At 39.0% G+C, this 18448-nt stretch overlaps 1 protein-coding gene across 1 annotated transcript in view; it reads left to right on the top strand.

Annotated features, from left to right (window-relative positions):
• The window catches only part of LOC124711575 (cubilin-like), a gene marked incomplete in the record, with an annotated part of 644865 nt that overhangs the window by 1912 nt on the left and 624505 nt on the right, over positions 1 to 18448 (top strand). The window contains 2 exon segments of the mRNA XM_047241722.1: positions 2091 to 2281; positions 7918 to 8089. Coding sequence (XP_047097678.1) covers positions 2091 to 2281; positions 7918 to 8089 — 363 coding nt within the window.

Below are 18448 nucleotides of genomic sequence, written 5' to 3'. Positions count from 1 at the left end.
CATTTACTGTCTGGTTTACATGCCAGTCAGTGACTCAATACCTCAGCATTATTAATAATACTGTTTTGCTGCAAAAACATATAGGCATATGTATGACATGTTGTTATTTCATCTTCTGATATTTTGCCTACAAACCATAGTATCTTTGTCAAGGACTGTTGTTGACTGACTTTAGAATATGATTCTATGTTTGATAATTACCTGAGATGTCACCATGCTTATAAAAAGAGTTCACAGCACTAAACTTTGTTTAAAACCTAAGAGTGCTAGGTGTCGGATGCAAATCCATAATGATTATTTGCCACTGAAAATAACAGAGACTGCAGAATCAGAATAAAATTTTTTGTGAGAGTGTATTTATTTATTTAATTGTATAGCTAGGGCCCCCGTCGGGCAGACTGTTCGCTGGGTGCCGGTCTTTCAGTGTGACACCACTTCGGTGACCTGCAGTCGATGAGGATGAGAGGATGATAATGAGGACAACACAACACCCAGTCCCTGGGCGGAGAAAATTCGCTGACCCAGCCGGGAATCAAACCTGAGCCCAGAGGATTGATAATCTGTCACGTTAACCATTCAGCTACTGGGGGCAGACATGAGAGATTATGAAAGACATGTATAAATTCCATGAATTGTCTAAATGAAACTCCCATTTCTGTTGATCAGATCACCCACTAATTATATCACTTCTTTAGTCACATAGAGTCAAAAGCATGTGCAGCTGATCACTTTAGTAGTGTGTCTGGCCACTGCAAATTTTACCAGTTGAAGAAGTCTGGTGTGCCACAGGTGTTTGATAATTTATTCTTGAATGGTTTATATGACTGGTTGTATTTAGTGTGTACTACATTTTCATTGAATAATATAAAATTCCACCTATTGTAGCAACAGATCATTCTTAATGTTGCTGGGGGAGCAACCATATTTTTTAAAATTTTTCATTCTTATTATGCAAATACTTAATATGTTTGGATGAAAGGCTGTAGACTTAATAAAATTTCACTCCTCACCTTGTTCATTCGAGGTTGAGTTTGATGTGTGTTGTGGGGCACTTTCCTAATTTTATGTGGTTAGAAGTCTTGTACAGAAATTGAGGTATGCCAAACCATTTTCTGAACTGCGTCAGACTTCACTTGAACCCTGTGAACTCAAGTTTTTACTCCCTTAAGTGGATATTTTAAGCACAGTCACCCCTGTATTGTGGATAATTTGACCCAGTGCAGGCTGGCACAGTCACACCATGTACCTTGCCCAAGTGTGAAAAAGTTTTGTTAAATTTAATTTATGAACCAAAAGTAAAATGGATTAGGATCAAATATAATATATGATATTTCATTTTCACAAAATTGAAGATCCTTTTCTGTATGAAATATTTTAAGACAGGCTACAGAAAGTAAAAGAACTTCATATTCCGCACACCAGTGAGATGTCTCATTTTGAAAGTCTTGTGTGTAGTCCTGACCATTTTATTTCTCTTTTCTTAATATTGTTTGGGAAAAAATGTCCAGGAAATGCCTGTTTATAAGATGAGTCACTTTTGGTCCATGACGGATTTCCAACAGATGGCCATAGTAGTGGGTTGGATATCACCAGCTACACACAGAGGCTAATTATGAATACCATTCTGTTCCCTCCCCCCTCCCCCCACAAGCATTTTTTTATACGTGACATATGAAATAAAGAATACAGTGTCCAATGAAGGCCAAAAATGTTCTGATGATATTTTTTCAATGGACTCCAGGCCATTTTGAATGTTTTCAGCTGGGACTCAACCATATCCATGTGTTTGATATTCTTATTTTATGTAGTCCCTGACACCACAAGATTTTTTTTTTTTTTTTTTTTTTTTTTTTTTTTTTTTGGAGGAGTGTGCTAGCCATTACAAAAAATCCAGATATTCTCTTTGGTCCTGCATCACTTTGGCTTCATTGATTGTTTTATTACTTGTTAATTTGTGAACCAGATCTGCACTGTTGAATCGCAAAAATAACATTGTCTAAAATTAAATTTATGTTTATTGTGCACCTTCCCTCTACTTGTATAAAATGCTATTTCAACTGTTTTAATGCTTGAAAATTTGTTCTCAATAGGATGTGGTGGCTTTCTACCCAATGAAGCAGGCACCCTCACTTTCCCTGATTCTAGTTCAAGATCAACAAGCTATCCACATGGTATGAGCTGTGCTTGGGTCATTATCACAAACAGCACGAAAGTACTTAATGTCACCTTTACCAATTTTCACTTGGAGGGTTCTGCTGGGTGCACCTATGACTGGCTGCAGGTATTAACAGTACTTTAATTAGAAACTCATCTAATATATTTTATTATAAAAATTGTTTAAAAAATAAAATTTACTCAAGGAGTCTCATAAAAACATAGTTGGGGTCACCTTATAGTCAGGTAACTATAGTGTATAACAACACATGCACAATTCTTGACTCTGGAAGACAAGTGGATACAACACAACAGCAAATAAAAATGAACACTTTATTACCAGTTTATCCCACTAAACACAGTGAAAATTGTGCAGCATAACACATCATGTCTTCCACTCAAGGTAACTGACAATCATGATCAAGCAGAAAATTCTGAAGCGTTTGGTATAATCTTAGGAAGCAAAACATCGTGATATTTTGTATGCAGCATTGAAACAAGATGCATTATCCTTCAGTAGAGGTGAAAATCTAGAGCAAAACTGGTAATGTGAACATAGTGAGAATACAGAAGTAAAAAAAGGAGAAAATAATACAGGGCGTGGAAAATGGAAAGTGACAACAAAGGACAGACCTCGACTAACCCATGAAGTTTTACATGGAGGCATATATAATAACTCATTGTGCTTTCATTTGTTAAAACACACACACACACACACACACACACACACACACACACGTGCATATGGGCATGTACCTACTGATTGCTGCTAAATTACTGGGAAGATTGGTGGCTTTGGCTGATGGGAGTGGTGCAAACCAGGAGCTTCGAACATCCCCCACCATTCCTGCCCCCTCCCCCCCCCACCCCCACCCCCATTCCCTTTCTCTTTTCATTATTATGCACATTCCAGACTGTCACTCTGCACAGTGCGCAAAATGTTAGTAGTGATCTTTCCTGCAAGTCATTGTTTCTTTTCCATCCAGGTCTTTTCTTTAATACTTTCTTTGTGATGGGATGTGGCCGCAAGTTGCATAGTCACCATAATTATAATAGGTATAAAGTTAAGTTTGCAGAGCCAAGGGAATATGGGGGCAATTGTCCATAAAGTAATGGAGACACTATGTGAGAGGAAACAAACTGAAAAACATTTTTTTGTGTTGAGAAAGATAGAAGGCCTAAGGAAATGACAAAGAAACTTGTGGTGAAATACAGTAATAATAAGTAACACGTAAATGAATAAAAAAGTGGGAAGTTGGGAGGGAACAAGAAGGAGGGTCAGAGTGGGAATGAAGTAGGAAGTGAAGTGTAAAACAGCATAGGAAGGAGTTGGGTGCATTGACATGGAAAGAGTAAGTTATGAAGTAACAGTTGAAATGATAAGTTTTATACTGAGGAGTTCTGCTGTTACGTCTTCTGATTTACTATTAACAAGTCCTGCCAGTGGCTATTAAAGGAAATTGTTGTTTGTCTGGGGACAATGTCAATGTTAAATACTATACAGTGAGTGCAGTAATATTTGTAGGAGACTGGGCTGTTCTCTCAGGGTTCTCTATTTCAGTTGGGATAAGGATTGCCCCACATAGAAGTGGAATACTAGTTGAGTTAATGGGTAGCAGAATGAGATAAGTGTTGTAGTTGAATTGTTTGATTTTGTATGGTATATGGGATGTGTTACTGAAAATGGGAATGGCATGAGGGTGGGTGAGAATGTCTACACTGAAGGCGCTGTCTTGGGCTGTAGCACATGGCTTTCAGTTTTCAGCTGCCAAGACCTGTGTTATGCATTTCTGCCAGCTCCGTACTGTTCACCCCGAGCCACAGCTTTATCTTGATGGCGAATCACTTGCAGTGGTGGAGATGTATCAGTTTTTGGGATTGGTTTTTTATACCCGGTTGACTTGGCTCCCTCATCTCCGGCAGCTTAAACAAACGTGCTGGCGACATCTTAACACTCTTCGTTGCTTGAGTCACACAAGCTGGGGTGCCGATCGGTCTACCCTTTTATGGCTGTACCAGGCATTAATTCAGTCCTGTCTAGATTATGGGAGCCTGGCTTACGAATCAGTCTCCCCTTCCGTGTTGCGTTTGCTTGACCCCCATCCTTCACAGCGGAATCTGACTCGCCACTGGTGCCTTCCGCACAAGCCCTGTCATCAGCATACTTTTGGAGGCTGGTGTCCCTCCACTGCGGATCCGGCGCCAATGATTACTGGCCGTTTATGCTGTCCACATTTGTAGCTTGCCCGGGCACCCCAATTACCGTCTGCTGTTCCCCACCTCAGTCATTCATCTTCCGGAACTTCAGCCCCGGTCAGGGTGTGCGATCGCGGTTGACATCAGGGCTCTTTTCTCTGGGCTTGAGATTTTCCCTCTTCCGCCTCTTTTCTGGGCCCCTCTACCTCTATCCCCATGGTGTGTGCCCCGTCCATGCCTTTGGCTCAATCTGGCACAGGGCCTGAAGGACTCAGTCTCTCCTGAGGCCCTCCGCTGCCACTTTCTTTCAATACTTGACACGTTTTGAGGATCTGACATGGTCTGTACTGATGGTTTGATGGTTGCTGGTCATTTTGGTTATGTTCTTACTCTGGGGGACCATTATGAACAATGCTTGTTGCCGGCTGGCTGCAGTGTTTCCACTGCCGAGCTGGTCACCATCTCTCGCGCTCTAGAGCATATCCGCTCCAGCTCAGATGAGTCGTTCGTTATCTGTAGTGACTCCCTGAGCGGTTTACGAGCTATCAACCATTGTTTTCCTCTCTCGTCTGGTAATGGCTATCCAGGAATCCACCCATACTCTTTCCTGTTGCGGCCGCTCCATGGTCTTTGTGTGGACCCCAGGTCATGCCTGCATCCCAGGAAATGAACGTGTTGACACGCTGGCCAAACAGGCTGTTGGTGCACCAGTCTCAGAGATTAGCCTTTCGGAGAGTGACCTCAGGTCAGTTTTGCGATAGAAGGTACTTGGCACCAGGGGTGAAGAATAGTGCACCCTGCCTTCACCCAATAAACTTCGAGCCGTCAAGGAGGCTACTGGTGTGTGGTGCTCCTCCTTGTGAGCCTCCCGCAAGGACTGTGTTGTCCTCTGCCGGCTGCGCATTGGCCACACCTGGATGACGCACAGTTATTTATTGCACTGTGAGGACCCACCTTTATGTCGCTGCGGGTCAGCTTTGACGGTGGTCCACATCTTGTTGGACTGCCCGCTTTTAACTCCGCTCAGGCAGACATTTGTGCTGCCTGATACACTTACTGCACTTTTATCAGTTGACGTTGCAATGGCAGCTTTAGTTTTGAGTTTTATTCGTGCAGGGGGTTTTTGTCGCTTGATCCAAGTGTTTGTTCTTTATTGTGTCTGGCCTTTGGCCTACGAGTTTAGACTGGGGTTTTTTAGTGTGTTTCTTGGCTTTTCCTTTTTTGTTTCTATGGTGGGCCAACCACTGTCACACTCTGTGTGATTTTAATTCCTTTTGTCTGGTCTCTGTCTGTGTCTTTCTTGTCCTGTGTCATCTCTTGTCATCTCCTTTGTTTGTTTTTATTCTTTGTGAGTGTTTAAAGTTCGTGGAAAAAGGGACCGATGGCGCTAGTAGTCTGGTCTCTTCAATCCCACAAACCAACCAACCAATGTCTACACCAGTCGGACTAACAGTTGAAAAAGTTTGAAAAATTATTATGAGTTACTAAAGCATTTCGAGTCTTACATGTATTGCACACTTGGAGATCATTAGGCATTGATCTCCCAGTTATTATCAGTCATTATTATAAAACATATGAAAGGAAAAAACATAATTGAGTATGAAAAGTGATATTGTATGCTCCCATATATCTACCTAGCAAAATATAATGCAATAGTCCACTCTGTCTTTACTGAACACTCCTGTTTCATTTTCAAAGCAAGAGGATACAGGACTATTTCTTCTTGTGTTAGGTTTGCAGAGCTCAGGTTCAATATTAACTGTTGATGGAGAACGAATATTTTTCTTGTTTTATTTGTAAGCCTGTATACCTTTTGGAAAGAAAAAATACATGTGTCCAGGATTCAAATTAGGAAATTATTTATTGTAGTTGAGTCAATAGAAATGTAAGAGGACTCCCACGTGTTGTCAACTTGTACATTATTTGCAAAAATAAAACTTTTCCTTATTGTGGCCCATACCTTTTTTGCCTGGCTTGTTGCTAATTATAAAACCATGTATTCCTGTCTCCTTTGAGCTGTGTTCAGATTATTTGTCATTCTACTCATATTGAGAACCAGTCCATCATCTGGACTCCTACATGTGCAGAAATCACAAATTGGTCATGCTAGTGTAAGGCTCCTGATGCTGGGCTACTCCTAAAACAATTGAATCATTTGCACACAGTTTAAAGCTGTTTTTAAAAATGTTGATTCTCAAATATATTGAGGGTCATCCTAAACATGCATGATTTTTTTATTTAATGCTGTATATACTGAAGAGTCGAAGAAACTGGTACACCTGCCTAATATCATGTAGGGCTCCTGTGAGCATGTCTGGTCTCTCATGTCCAGATATGTTGATTCTCAAATATATTGAGGGTCATCCTAAACATGCATGATTTTTTTATTTAATGCTATATATACTGAAGAGTCGAAGAAACTGGTACACCTGCCTAATATCATGTAGGGCCCCTGTGAGCATGCAGAAATGCCCAACACGTATGGCATGGACTCAGATAATGTGAATGTAGTGCTGGAGGGAGTTGACACCATTAATCCTGCAGGACTGTTCATAAATCTGTAAGTGTACAAGGGGACAGAGATCTCTTCTGAACAGCACATCGCAAGGCATCCCAGATGTGCTCAATAATGTTCATGTCTGGGGAGTTTGGTGGCCAGCGGGAGTGTTTAAATTCAGAAGAGTGTTCCTGGAGCCACTCTGTAACAATTCTGGAAATGTGGGGTATCACATTGTCCTGCTGGAATTGCCCAAGTCAGTCAGAATGCACAATGGACATGATTGAATGCAAGTGATCAGAGAGGCTGCTTACATACGTGTTGCCTGTCAGAATCATATCTAGATGTATAGTGCAGTCATCAATGGTACAAAGTGGGCCTTCAGCTCTTAAAGCCCATATCAATGATGGTTCATTGAATGGTTTGCATGCTAACACTTTCTGATGGCCCAGCATTGAAATCTCCAGCAATTTGCAGAAGGGTTACACTTCTGTCACGTTGAGCAATTCTCTTTGGTCGTTGTTGGTCCCGTTCTTGCAAGATCTTTTTCCAGCCATAGCGATGTCAGAGATTGGATGTTTTACCAGATTCCTAATATTCATGGTACACTCGTGAAATGGTCATACGGGAAAATCCCCACTTCATAGCTACCTCGGAGATGCTGTGTTTCATCACTTAGTCACCGACTGTAACACCATGTTCAAATTCACTTAAATCTTCAGCAGTAACTCATCTAACAACTGCTCCAGACACTTTTTGTCTTATATAGGCATTGCCGACCGCAGCACCATATTCTGCCTGTTTAGAGATCCCTGTGTTTGAATACGCGTGACTATACCAGTTTCTTTGGCGCTTCAGTGTATATAATCTGTTCTTTCAGATATGTCCAGATTCAAGTCCCAATCTGGCAGAAATTTTCAATTTTCTCCATTGATTTATTTCAATGTCCACTAGTAGCCACTGTTGTGTTTTTCCTGCGATTTGAAAGTAATTCAAGTATGTCCAGCTTTGTTTTGATATTTAAAAGGACCAAGAGAAGCTTTACCATAAAGAGATCTTGATTTTGATAGGTACATGATGGGAGGTCTGCAGGAGATCAGCTTATTGGTCGTTTCTGTGGTGATACACCTCCTGGAGGTGGGCATCTGATTTCTACTCATAATGCCCTGTATTTATGGTTTCGCTCTGATGGCAGCGTGAACAGGGAGGGATTCTCATTAACATGGAATTCAGTGCAGCCTGGTAAGAAATATCTTTTGGCAGACATTTTTGTTGTATAGTTATATAGAATGCTGCAAAGTTATGCTTAGTACATAGTGCGGAATGCACTTGAAAATATATAGAAATAGAGCCTTAAACAAAAATAAAATAAAAAGGTTTTACTACATTTAAGACACTTTGATGGTGAACATTCTGATCTTATACACTACATACACCACTAGTTTTTAATTAAAAACTCATCATGTAACAAAAGAAGTAGTCCTAAAGAAATAATTTCAAATTTTTAAAAAAATTATTTTTTCAGGCAATTATGTTTTTGAATGATAAATATTTTAGTGACAGCATATTCTGTCATAAGTACACCACAGGTTGCTGTTACAAAGAATACTAATTACAATCTTGTTTTCTTCATTAGCATTGTGCTTATGACCATCACTACTGCTAACAAATTTAGCCAGATTATTATCACAGTTTTCAGTGGTACTATATATGGACTATGAAGATGTAATTAAAATTTCTTGGAATTGCCTATGAACTAACTACTTGCATTTTAGCTGTAAATACTCAGTGTTTGACTCACTTTATAATTTTTCAATGTAAAACACGGAATGAAAAATGTAAAAAGCAGTTGCATACCAAGTTATTTGTTTCAGAGAGTAAAATGATGTGAAGTGGAGAAACTATAGAAGTTCAGCAAGATGTTTCTTCAGTTTCAAATTTTCATCAGTATGTAAGCAAAAATGTGGAACATTATGGTCGATTTACTGACCTTTCTTGACATTCTCCATTCTTTGTTCGTCTTTGGATTATTTCAGTTGCTGAGCAGAACTTAATATTCTGGTGCTATTTTTTTTTTTTTACCACCTCCATAAAGTTAAGTGCTAGTCCATTCCAGGAGAAAAAGGTTTCAACATCTACATCTACATCTACATGGATGCTCTTCAAATCACGTATAAGTGCCTGGCAGAGGGTTCATCAAACCACCTTCACAATTCTCTATTATTACAATCTTGTATAGCACATGGAAAGAATAAACACCTGTGTCTTTCTGTACGAGCTCTGATTTCCCCTATTTTATTGTGGTGATCGTTCCTCCATATGTAGGTCAGTATCAACAAAATATTTCTGCATTCAGAGGAGAAAGTTGGTGACTGGAATTTCAAGAGTAGATTCCGTCGCAACAAAAAATGCCTTTCTGTTAATGATGTCCAGCTCAAATCCTGTATCATTTCAGTGACTCTCCCATATTTCTCAGTAATATAAAACGTAAAATGTGCTGCCCTTTGTACTTTTTTGATGTGCTCCGTCAGTCCTATCTGGTTAGGATCCAACACCGTGCAGCAGTATTCTAAAAGAGGACAAACAAGCATGGTATAGGCCATCTCCGTAGTAGATCTGTTACATTTTCTAAGAGTCCTTCCAATAAAATGCAGTCTTTGGTTAGCCTTCCCACAACATTTCCTGTGTGTTCATTCCAATTTAAGTTGTTCGTGATTGTAATTTCTAGGTAATTTGTTGAATTTATTACCTTTAGATTTGACTGATTTGTCGTGTAACTGAAGTTTAACGAATTCCTTTTAGCACTCATGTGGATGACCTCACACTTTTCGCTATTTAGGGTACACTGCATGCACCACTAGTTTTTAATTAAAAATTCATCATGTAACTGGAGAAGTATTCCTAAAGAAATAATTTAGTCAGATATCTTTTCTAAATCATTTTGCAATTTGTTTTGATCTTCTGATGACTTTATTAGTCGATAAACGATAGCGTCATCTGCAAATAGCCTAAGACGGCTGCTCAGATCGTCTCCCAAACATGTATTTAGAAAAGGAACAGCAAACGGCCTATAACACTACCTTGGGGAATGCCAGAAATCACTTCTGGTTTACTCGATGACTTTCCATCAGTTACTACGAACTGTGACCTCTTTGATAGGAAATCACAAATCCAGTCACATAAATGAGACAATATTCCATAAGCACGCGATTTCACTCGTGTGGTACAGTGTCAAAAGCCTTCTGGAAATCCATAAATACAAAATTGATCTGAAATCCCTTGTCAATAGCACTCAACACTTCATGCGAATAAATAACTAGTTTTATTTCTCAAGATCGATGTTTTCTAAAATCATGTTGACTGCGTGTAAACAGACTGTTTTCTTCAAGGTAATTCATAATCTTCAAACACAGTTTATGTTCCAGAATCCTGCTGCATATTGACGTTAATGATATGGGCCTGTAATTTAGTGAATTATTCGTACTATCTTTCTTGAATATTGGTGTGACCTGTGAAACTTTCCAGTCTTTGAGTACAGGTCTTTCATCGAGTGAACGGTTGTATATGGTTGTTAAGTATGGAGCCAATGTATCATTATACTCTGAAAGGAACTTAATTGGCATACAGTCTGGACCAAAAGACATGCTTTTATTAAGTGATTTAAGTTTCTTCACTACTCCGAGGATATTTACTTCTATGTTACTCATGTTGGCAGCTGTTCTGTATTCAAATTCTGAATTATTTACTTCATCTTCTTTTGTGAAGGCATTTCAAAAGGCTGTGTTTAGTAACTCTGCTTTGGCAGCATTGTCTTCGATAGTATCTCCATTGCTATCACGCAGAGAAGGCATTGCTGGTTTCTTGCCGCTAACATACTTCACATACGAGCAGAATCTCTTTGGATTTTCTGCCAGGTTTCAAGACTGTTGTCTGTTAATTCATTTGGTATAAATCTCTCAATTGCTGCTGATACTATTTCTTTGAATTCAAGCCACATCTGGTCTACACTTATATTATTAACTTGGAATGAGTGGAGATTGTCTCTCAGGAAGGCGTCAAGTGAATTTTTATCTGCTTTTTTGAAGAGGTATATTTCTCATTTATTTTTGGAGGATTTGGGGATTACAATATTCAGTCTTGCTACAACAACCCTGTGTTCACTAATTCCTGTGTTGGTTGTGATGCTCGTTATTAACTCAGGATTATTTGTTGCTAAGAGGTCAAATGTGTTTTCACAACCGTTTACTATTCATGTGGGCTCATGAACTAACTGCTCAAAATAATATTCAGAGAATGTGTTTAGCACAATTTCTGATGATGTTTTATGGTCACCTCCGGAATTAAACACGTATTTTCGCCAACATATTGAGGGTAAATTAAAGTCACCACCAACTATAATCGTATGAGTCGGGTACATGTTTGAAATCAAACTCAAGTTTTCCTTGAACCTTTCAGCAACTATATCATCTGAATTGGGGGTTGGTAAAAGGATCCAATTATTATTTTATTCCAGTTGTCAACAATGACCTCTGCCCGTATTAACTCACAGAAACTATCTACTTCAATTTTGTGACAAGATAAACTACTTCCAACAGCAACAAACACACCACCGCCAATTGTGTTTAGCCTATCCTTTCGGAACACCATTAGATTCTACGCAAAAATTTTGGCTACACTTATCTCCGGCTGTAGCCAGCTTTCAGTGCCTATAATGTTGTGAACATCAGTGCTTTCTATTAGTGCTTGGACTCTGGTACTTTCCCAACACAGCAACGACAGTTTACATCTGTTATACCAATGGTTCCTTTATCTATGTTCTTGCTGTGTTCGGCCTGCACCTTTGTGAATGAAGCCCTTCTTGTGTTTTCCCAAGACCCTCTAACCTAAAAAGCAGCGCAGTCCACACCACACAGCCCCTGCTACTCGTGTAGCTGCCTCCTGCATATAGAGGACATCTGACCTATTCAGCGGAACCCGAAACCCAACCACCCTTTGGCGCAAGTTGAGGAATCTGCAGCCTACATGGTCGCAAAACCATCTGAGCCTCTGATTCAGAAACTGCACTTGGCAATCAGTCCTGTCGACTATGCTGCAAATGGTCAGCTCTGCTTTCATCTTGCAAGCAAGACTGGCAGCCTTTACCACATCTGTTAGCCGCTCAAAACTAGAGGATCTCTTCTGATCCAAAGTGACCCACATCATTGGTACCAGCATGAGCAACCACCTGCAGCTGGCTGCACTCTATGCTCTTCATGGTATCCGGGAGGACCCTTTCTGAAAAAAACAGTGTTGCCACTTTCTTTTGGTTAATAGGATTAATTATAATATTTGTATCGTATACACTGATGAGCCAAAACGTTATGACCACTGCCCACCACGATACTGTATGTTGTCTGGTGGTGCGGAGGGCAAATGATGGGGTAAGAGAAGTATATGATCAGAGCAGAGACGGATGGGGAATCATTCTAATGATGATAAGTGGCACAAATGCGGAAATCTACTGACTTAAGCAACAGTGACAGAAGCCAGATTGTTGTGGCTCATTGCCTGGGAGCAAGCATCTCAGTGCCTGGGAGCAACATGGTTGGCTGTGCACATACCACTTTCGTGAACAACTCCAGAAAGTGGTTGAAGAATGCCGAAACCATGAGTAGGTGACTAGGAGTTGGATGTCCATACCTCATCATAGAACATATGGATTGGAGGCTTACTTGCTCTCTAAAGCAGGATAGGTGGCGATCTGTGGCAGATCTGATAAAAGAGTACAGTGCTGGGGCAGATACAAGTGTTTTGGAGGTCCCAGTTCTGTGTACAGAGTGGAACATGCTGTTCCACCGCAGAGGCCCCCTAGGTGTTTCCATGTTGACCCAACAACATAGTCAGTTATGATTAGAGGGGGCATGGGATCATCAAGATTTCACTGCAGATCAGTGGGATAATGTCGATTGGTCAGATTAATCCCGTTTATTGTTGAAACAGGTCGATGGCCGTGTCCAGATACGCCATCATACAGGTGAACAGCTGCTCAAAATATGCAGTGCACCATGGACACAGGCCGGTGGGAGCAGTATTATGTTATGGAGGACATACACTTGGGCTTCCATGAGATCTGCGGTAGTAATTGAAGGCAATATAACAGCTGTGGACTATGTGAACATTATTAGGAGCCACCAGTAATCCCTTATGCTTGATGTCTTCCTCAACAGTAATGGCATCTTTCAGCAGCATAACTGTCCATGTCAAAAGGCCAGAATTGTGCTGCAATGGTTTGACAAGCATGATAGTGAACCCATGTTGATTTGTTGGCCATCAAATTTGCCTTATCTGAATCCGATAAAACCTATCTGGGATGCTATTGGGTGCCAGCTCCATTCCCACAAACCAACCACCTGTAAATTACAGGAAATGTGTGACCTGTGTGTAGGCATTTGGTGCCAAAAAACCTCTAGAAACCTATCAAGTACTTGTCGAATCTGTGGCACACAGAATCACTTCTGAATTGCATTCTGGTGAACCAACATAATGTCATAATGTTAATAATGGTCATAATGTTTTGGCTCATCAGTGTATGTTAGGATTAATTATGATAGCTGTATCATCTTTATGCATAAAGTAGTAACCCTGCTTGCTGTTTGATAACGTGAATGGCATTCACATATATCAAGAACAAGATAAGACATTGGGAGACCACAGTAGTGATATTTATTTATTTATTTTATTTATCTTACACCTCGAAACATGTATTTAACATGCATGGGCAATGTTATAATAATTACATTTAGATTATTGATACACAATATAAATAGATTACATGCTACTAAGTAAAATATCATTTAAGTATATTTAATGTAGCATTCCTGAGGTCAAATCATGTCAGCACCATACTGTATGGGCACTTCAATACAAGCCATTTTTTTTAACTCGTTTTTAAAAATTCTACCAGTAAGCTGTTTAGGTTGTTTGGCAGAGAATTATAAAATATTGCTCACTTAATGAATGGGGTATTTGTTGTTAGATTCAATCGTCTGCTCACCATATGAAAGTCTGATTTTTGTCTTGTGTTGTAATCATGGATTTCCATATTCCTGTTTGTCACTTTTTTGTCTTTTTTCACTAATAATATTGATTGAAACATATATACTGCATAGATAGTCATAATATTAAACTTAATAAACAGGTTTTTACATGAAGTTCTGGGTCTTACTTTTGCCATAGTTCTTATTACTCTTTTCTGCAATACAAATACCCTTTTTATATTGTATTGGCTACACCCAACCCACAATACAATTCCATAAGATAGATGGGGATACACCAACCCAAAATACGCTATTTTTATTGCTTCGATATCTAAATATTGAACTAATCTCCTTAGTAAATACAGACTAGATGTTATTTTACCACAGACATGATCTATTTGCTGATTCCACGAAAGTCTGTCATCTATATATATCCCCAGAAAATTACTTTCTGAAGAGGTATTTTCCTGAATGTCCTCATTTAGAAGAGTATTTTTATTTGAACTACTTGTCTTAAAATAAATTAAATTAGTTTTGTTAATATTGACCCTCAGGTTTTCTTTTTCAAAATGTGTTTGGGCTTTTTCAACAAAATTCTGTACCACTGAATTTAGATCATCATTACTACGTGCCCAGCAAACCCCAGAGGTGTCATCAGCATACATAGTAATACGATGACTGGTGTCTAATACTTTTGGGAAATCATTCACGTAGCAAATAAACAAGAAGGGACCCAAGATAGAGCCTTGTGGCACACCAAAATTTATGTTCCTTATCTTTGGTCTTCTTTTTGCAATTACCTCTCCATTATCATACACAACTTCTGTGCATTGCTGTCTATCTTTAAGGTAAGATTCTATTAAAAGCAACAGTTTCCCACTGACACCATTATAAGCAAGTTTATTTAAAAGAGCGCCATGATGGACTCTGTCAAACGCTTTGGAAAGATCTAAAAACACTCCTGCCGTTTCGTAACCCTCATTTATTTTCTCCATCAGACAGTGTACAAACTGTACTGCTGCAGATATGGTGCTCCAACCACTTCTAAAGCCGTGTTGGAAACCTCCTATTAAGTTATTCATATTATAGTGCTCAATTAGGATTTCTAGCATTATTTTTTCAATTAATTTACCAAACACTGACGTTAAGGCAAATGGTCTGTAGTTCTGTGGTTGTTTTCTTTCCCCTTTTTTATATAAAAGTTTAACTAAAGCAAGTTTCAGTTTCTTCGGAAACACACCTTCTTCAAGTACACAATTTATTAGATGGACTAATGGTCTGGCTAACTCACCCTTGCATTTTTTCAGTAGAAAAGAAGAGAATTCATCCCATCCAGCTGATCTTTTATTTTTTAGGTTGTCAATTAGCTCTGTTACGTCCTTGATGGTTACTGTAGGTAGCATACGAGAGTCCCGTTCCTTTTCCTTATCATATTTAAACTGCCTCTCCTGTTTCATGCAAGTATCATTTTCAATAGCATCTATAAAGTAATCATTAAATATATTGCTAACTATATAAGGATCAGAAAAATTATCATTATGTATACTTAACTCTATATTATTAATTTTAGTTTTTGAATCAGTGTTCCTTATATCATTAACTACTGCCCAGCACGACTCTGAGACACAGTCAGAATTTCGGATCTGTTTACTAATATGTTCTACTTTCCTTCTCCTTACTTCCTTGCGATTCTCATATTTATAATTTTTATAATCCTCTTTATATGAATCAAGACTGGTTTCTCTGTGTAGCTTATACATATACTCCATTCCTTCTTTGAGTCTTTTCGTTTTTTCATCAAGTTTTACACGTTTGACTACTGGAGGTTTATTTTTATTTACATTGATCTTCTTTGCTGGGATAGTAATATCAATATGTCTAGTTAAAATTTTTACAAATACTTCCCATTTGCTGTCAATTCCCCTTTCTCTATAAACTGATTCCCAAGATTCTTGACCCAAAGTTTTCTTTAGCAAGGTGATGTTGTATTCAGAAAATAATCTTCTATTCTCATATTTTTTGTTTTGTTTAAGTTTATTAAGACAACCAATCACTAATAATTGTCCTAGATGATCAGATATGTGCCCGTTTACAGTCTGTGCCGACACAACATTTTCAAAATTGGTCATCACATGACCTATGGAACTGCTGCTTGACTCAGTTATTCTAGTGGGCACATGACCGAGTAGATCTTTAATATCATAGGATCTTATGCAGTCTTGTAAACCTTTGCATTCCTGGCTGTTGCTTAGTGTGTTTATATTAAAGTCTCCTAACATTATAATATTTACTGTATTGCCACCCTTGCTTAGCTTCCCCAATACACTATCCAGTGCTTCCAGGAAAACCTCGAGATTACCAGAAGGGGCTCGATATATACCTACCACAATAAGTGGGACGGATACAATCATTAACTTAATTATCACTGCTTCAAAGTCTTTCTCGATACAATAATCCTTAACCCATGATACTTTTTCTACAGAACTTATTAGGTTACATTTCCTTACGTAAGTAGCAACACCCCCTCCTTTATGTTCTGTTCTACAAAAAAACGATGTAAGATTATACTCCTGCAACTTATAATACTGGATATTATGGTTAGCTTTTTGATGCTCTGTAACCACGATTACATGTGGAGCTAGATCTGTAACTAAGGCCTCAAATACATAGATTTTGTTACCCAAGCCCTCAACATTATAATGTAAAAATGATACATTAGTACAATCATGAGAGGATATATCCTTCTCAAGGTTAGCATTATCACACAAATTGATAGTTTCTAAATTGGGAACACTGAGGGACTTTTTTATCCTAAAACATCAACAGTCTTGACACTGCAGTGAGGAATTATTTCCGTTTGCTTGCTCTGCAGGCATATATAATTATCACTTCCGTCTTTCGTGTGTATGACATCTGAGGTACAAGGTATCAGATTTGAATTATCACTTTTTGTTTCCTCAATAGCTCTGTTGATGTCAGTTGCTAGAGTATTCCTACCCAGACGATTAAGATGTAGTCCATGTACAGTGAAGCTGCTTCTTTGATAACTGTTAAGGTCCAACAGTCTCACATTTTTTAACTTGGAGCAGAAATGTTTTAATTTTTTATTTGTAGATCGGATTTCTCAGTTCACACACGACCAGTCGGGCAGATCAAATCTCGCCGGAATATTTGACAAGATCACATTTGTTTGGGACAACATCATTAACGTAACAATCAACTTTTTAATAAATGAACTGGCCTCGTTGCAATAAACATCGTTTGAACCTGCTATAATAACAACGACATCACTTTCTGTAAAATCGGTGCAGTCATTGTTTACAGAGCTTGTTACATCAACAAACTTCGCCCCAGGTTTAATAACAGATAAAATGCGCACGTTTTCTGTGGTCGAGTTAGACATACAATCTGAAATATTGCGTGCATGACTATCTCCGTAAATTGTAACATTCTTTTTACACTGAAATTGAGCTTGTTTAACCTTAGGACTACTTTTTGTAGTTTTGGTGACACTACTTGCATTTGCAGTTGCACTTTCACACGTGGTTTTCAATTCTTGTTGCTGTTTTGTTTTATGTACTTCACCCACATCGGACTGTTTTTCAAGTATTAATCTAGAATTTTCTTCCTTTAAACATAGTATTTCAGTTTTTAATGCCTGAATGTCATTTTGAAGTAATTTTATAATTTCATTTTTGGAGTCCACTATAGTTACAAGATCGTCCGTTTCGTTACGTAAAAAAGCGTGACCCCAATTACAAGCTGACTCTCCATTTCGTGTGCGCGCAAGTGTGTGTGTGTGTGTGTGTGTGTGTGTGTGTGTGTGTGTGTGTGTGTGTGTCTGAGCATGCACATGTTACAAATCACTTCCTGTAACCTCTTTAATTACATAAAATTTACACTTTTCTCTTTTCTCTTCACACTCTTCTGGAACGCAATGCATTGTAGGTGCAAGAATGGTCTGGAATACTGTAATATTCACTATGTGTATCCCGACACCTGGCTGAAAATGACCTATAGTATTCAGGTCATGACTCTATGCCGGCCAGTCCGTTACTGAGATGTTATTGTCGTGTAACCACTCTGCCACAGGCTGTGTATTATGAACAGGTGCTCGATCATGTTGAATGTTACAGTCGCCATCCTCGAATTGCTCTTCAACAGTGGGAAGCAAGAAGGTGCTTAAAACATCAGCACAGGCCTGTGCTGCGATAGTGCCATGCAAAACAAGAAGGGGTGCAAGCCCCCTCCGTGAAAAACAAGACCACACTATAACACCACAGCTTCCGAATTTTACTGTTGGCACTACACACTCTGGCAGATGACGTTCACTGGGCATTCACCATACCCACACCCTGCCATCGGATTTCCACATTGTGTATCGTGATTCGTCACTCCACACAACGTTTTTCCACTTTTCAATCGTCCAATGTTTATGCTCCTTCCACCAAGCATTTACGATATGTGGTTTATGAGCAGCTGCTCAACCGTGAAATTCAAGTTTTCTCACTTCCCGCCTAACTGTCATACTACTTGCAATGGATCCTGATGAAGTTTGGAATTCCTGTGTGATGGTCTGCCTATT

The sequence above is a fragment of the Schistocerca piceifrons genome, chromosome 8 (genome assembly GCF_021461385.2).
Source record: "Schistocerca piceifrons isolate TAMUIC-IGC-003096 chromosome 8, iqSchPice1.1, whole genome shotgun sequence".
Lineage (NCBI taxonomy): Eukaryota > Metazoa > Arthropoda > Insecta > Orthoptera > Acrididae > Schistocerca > Schistocerca piceifrons.
This window is presented reverse-complemented; position numbering and strand designations above follow the sequence as displayed.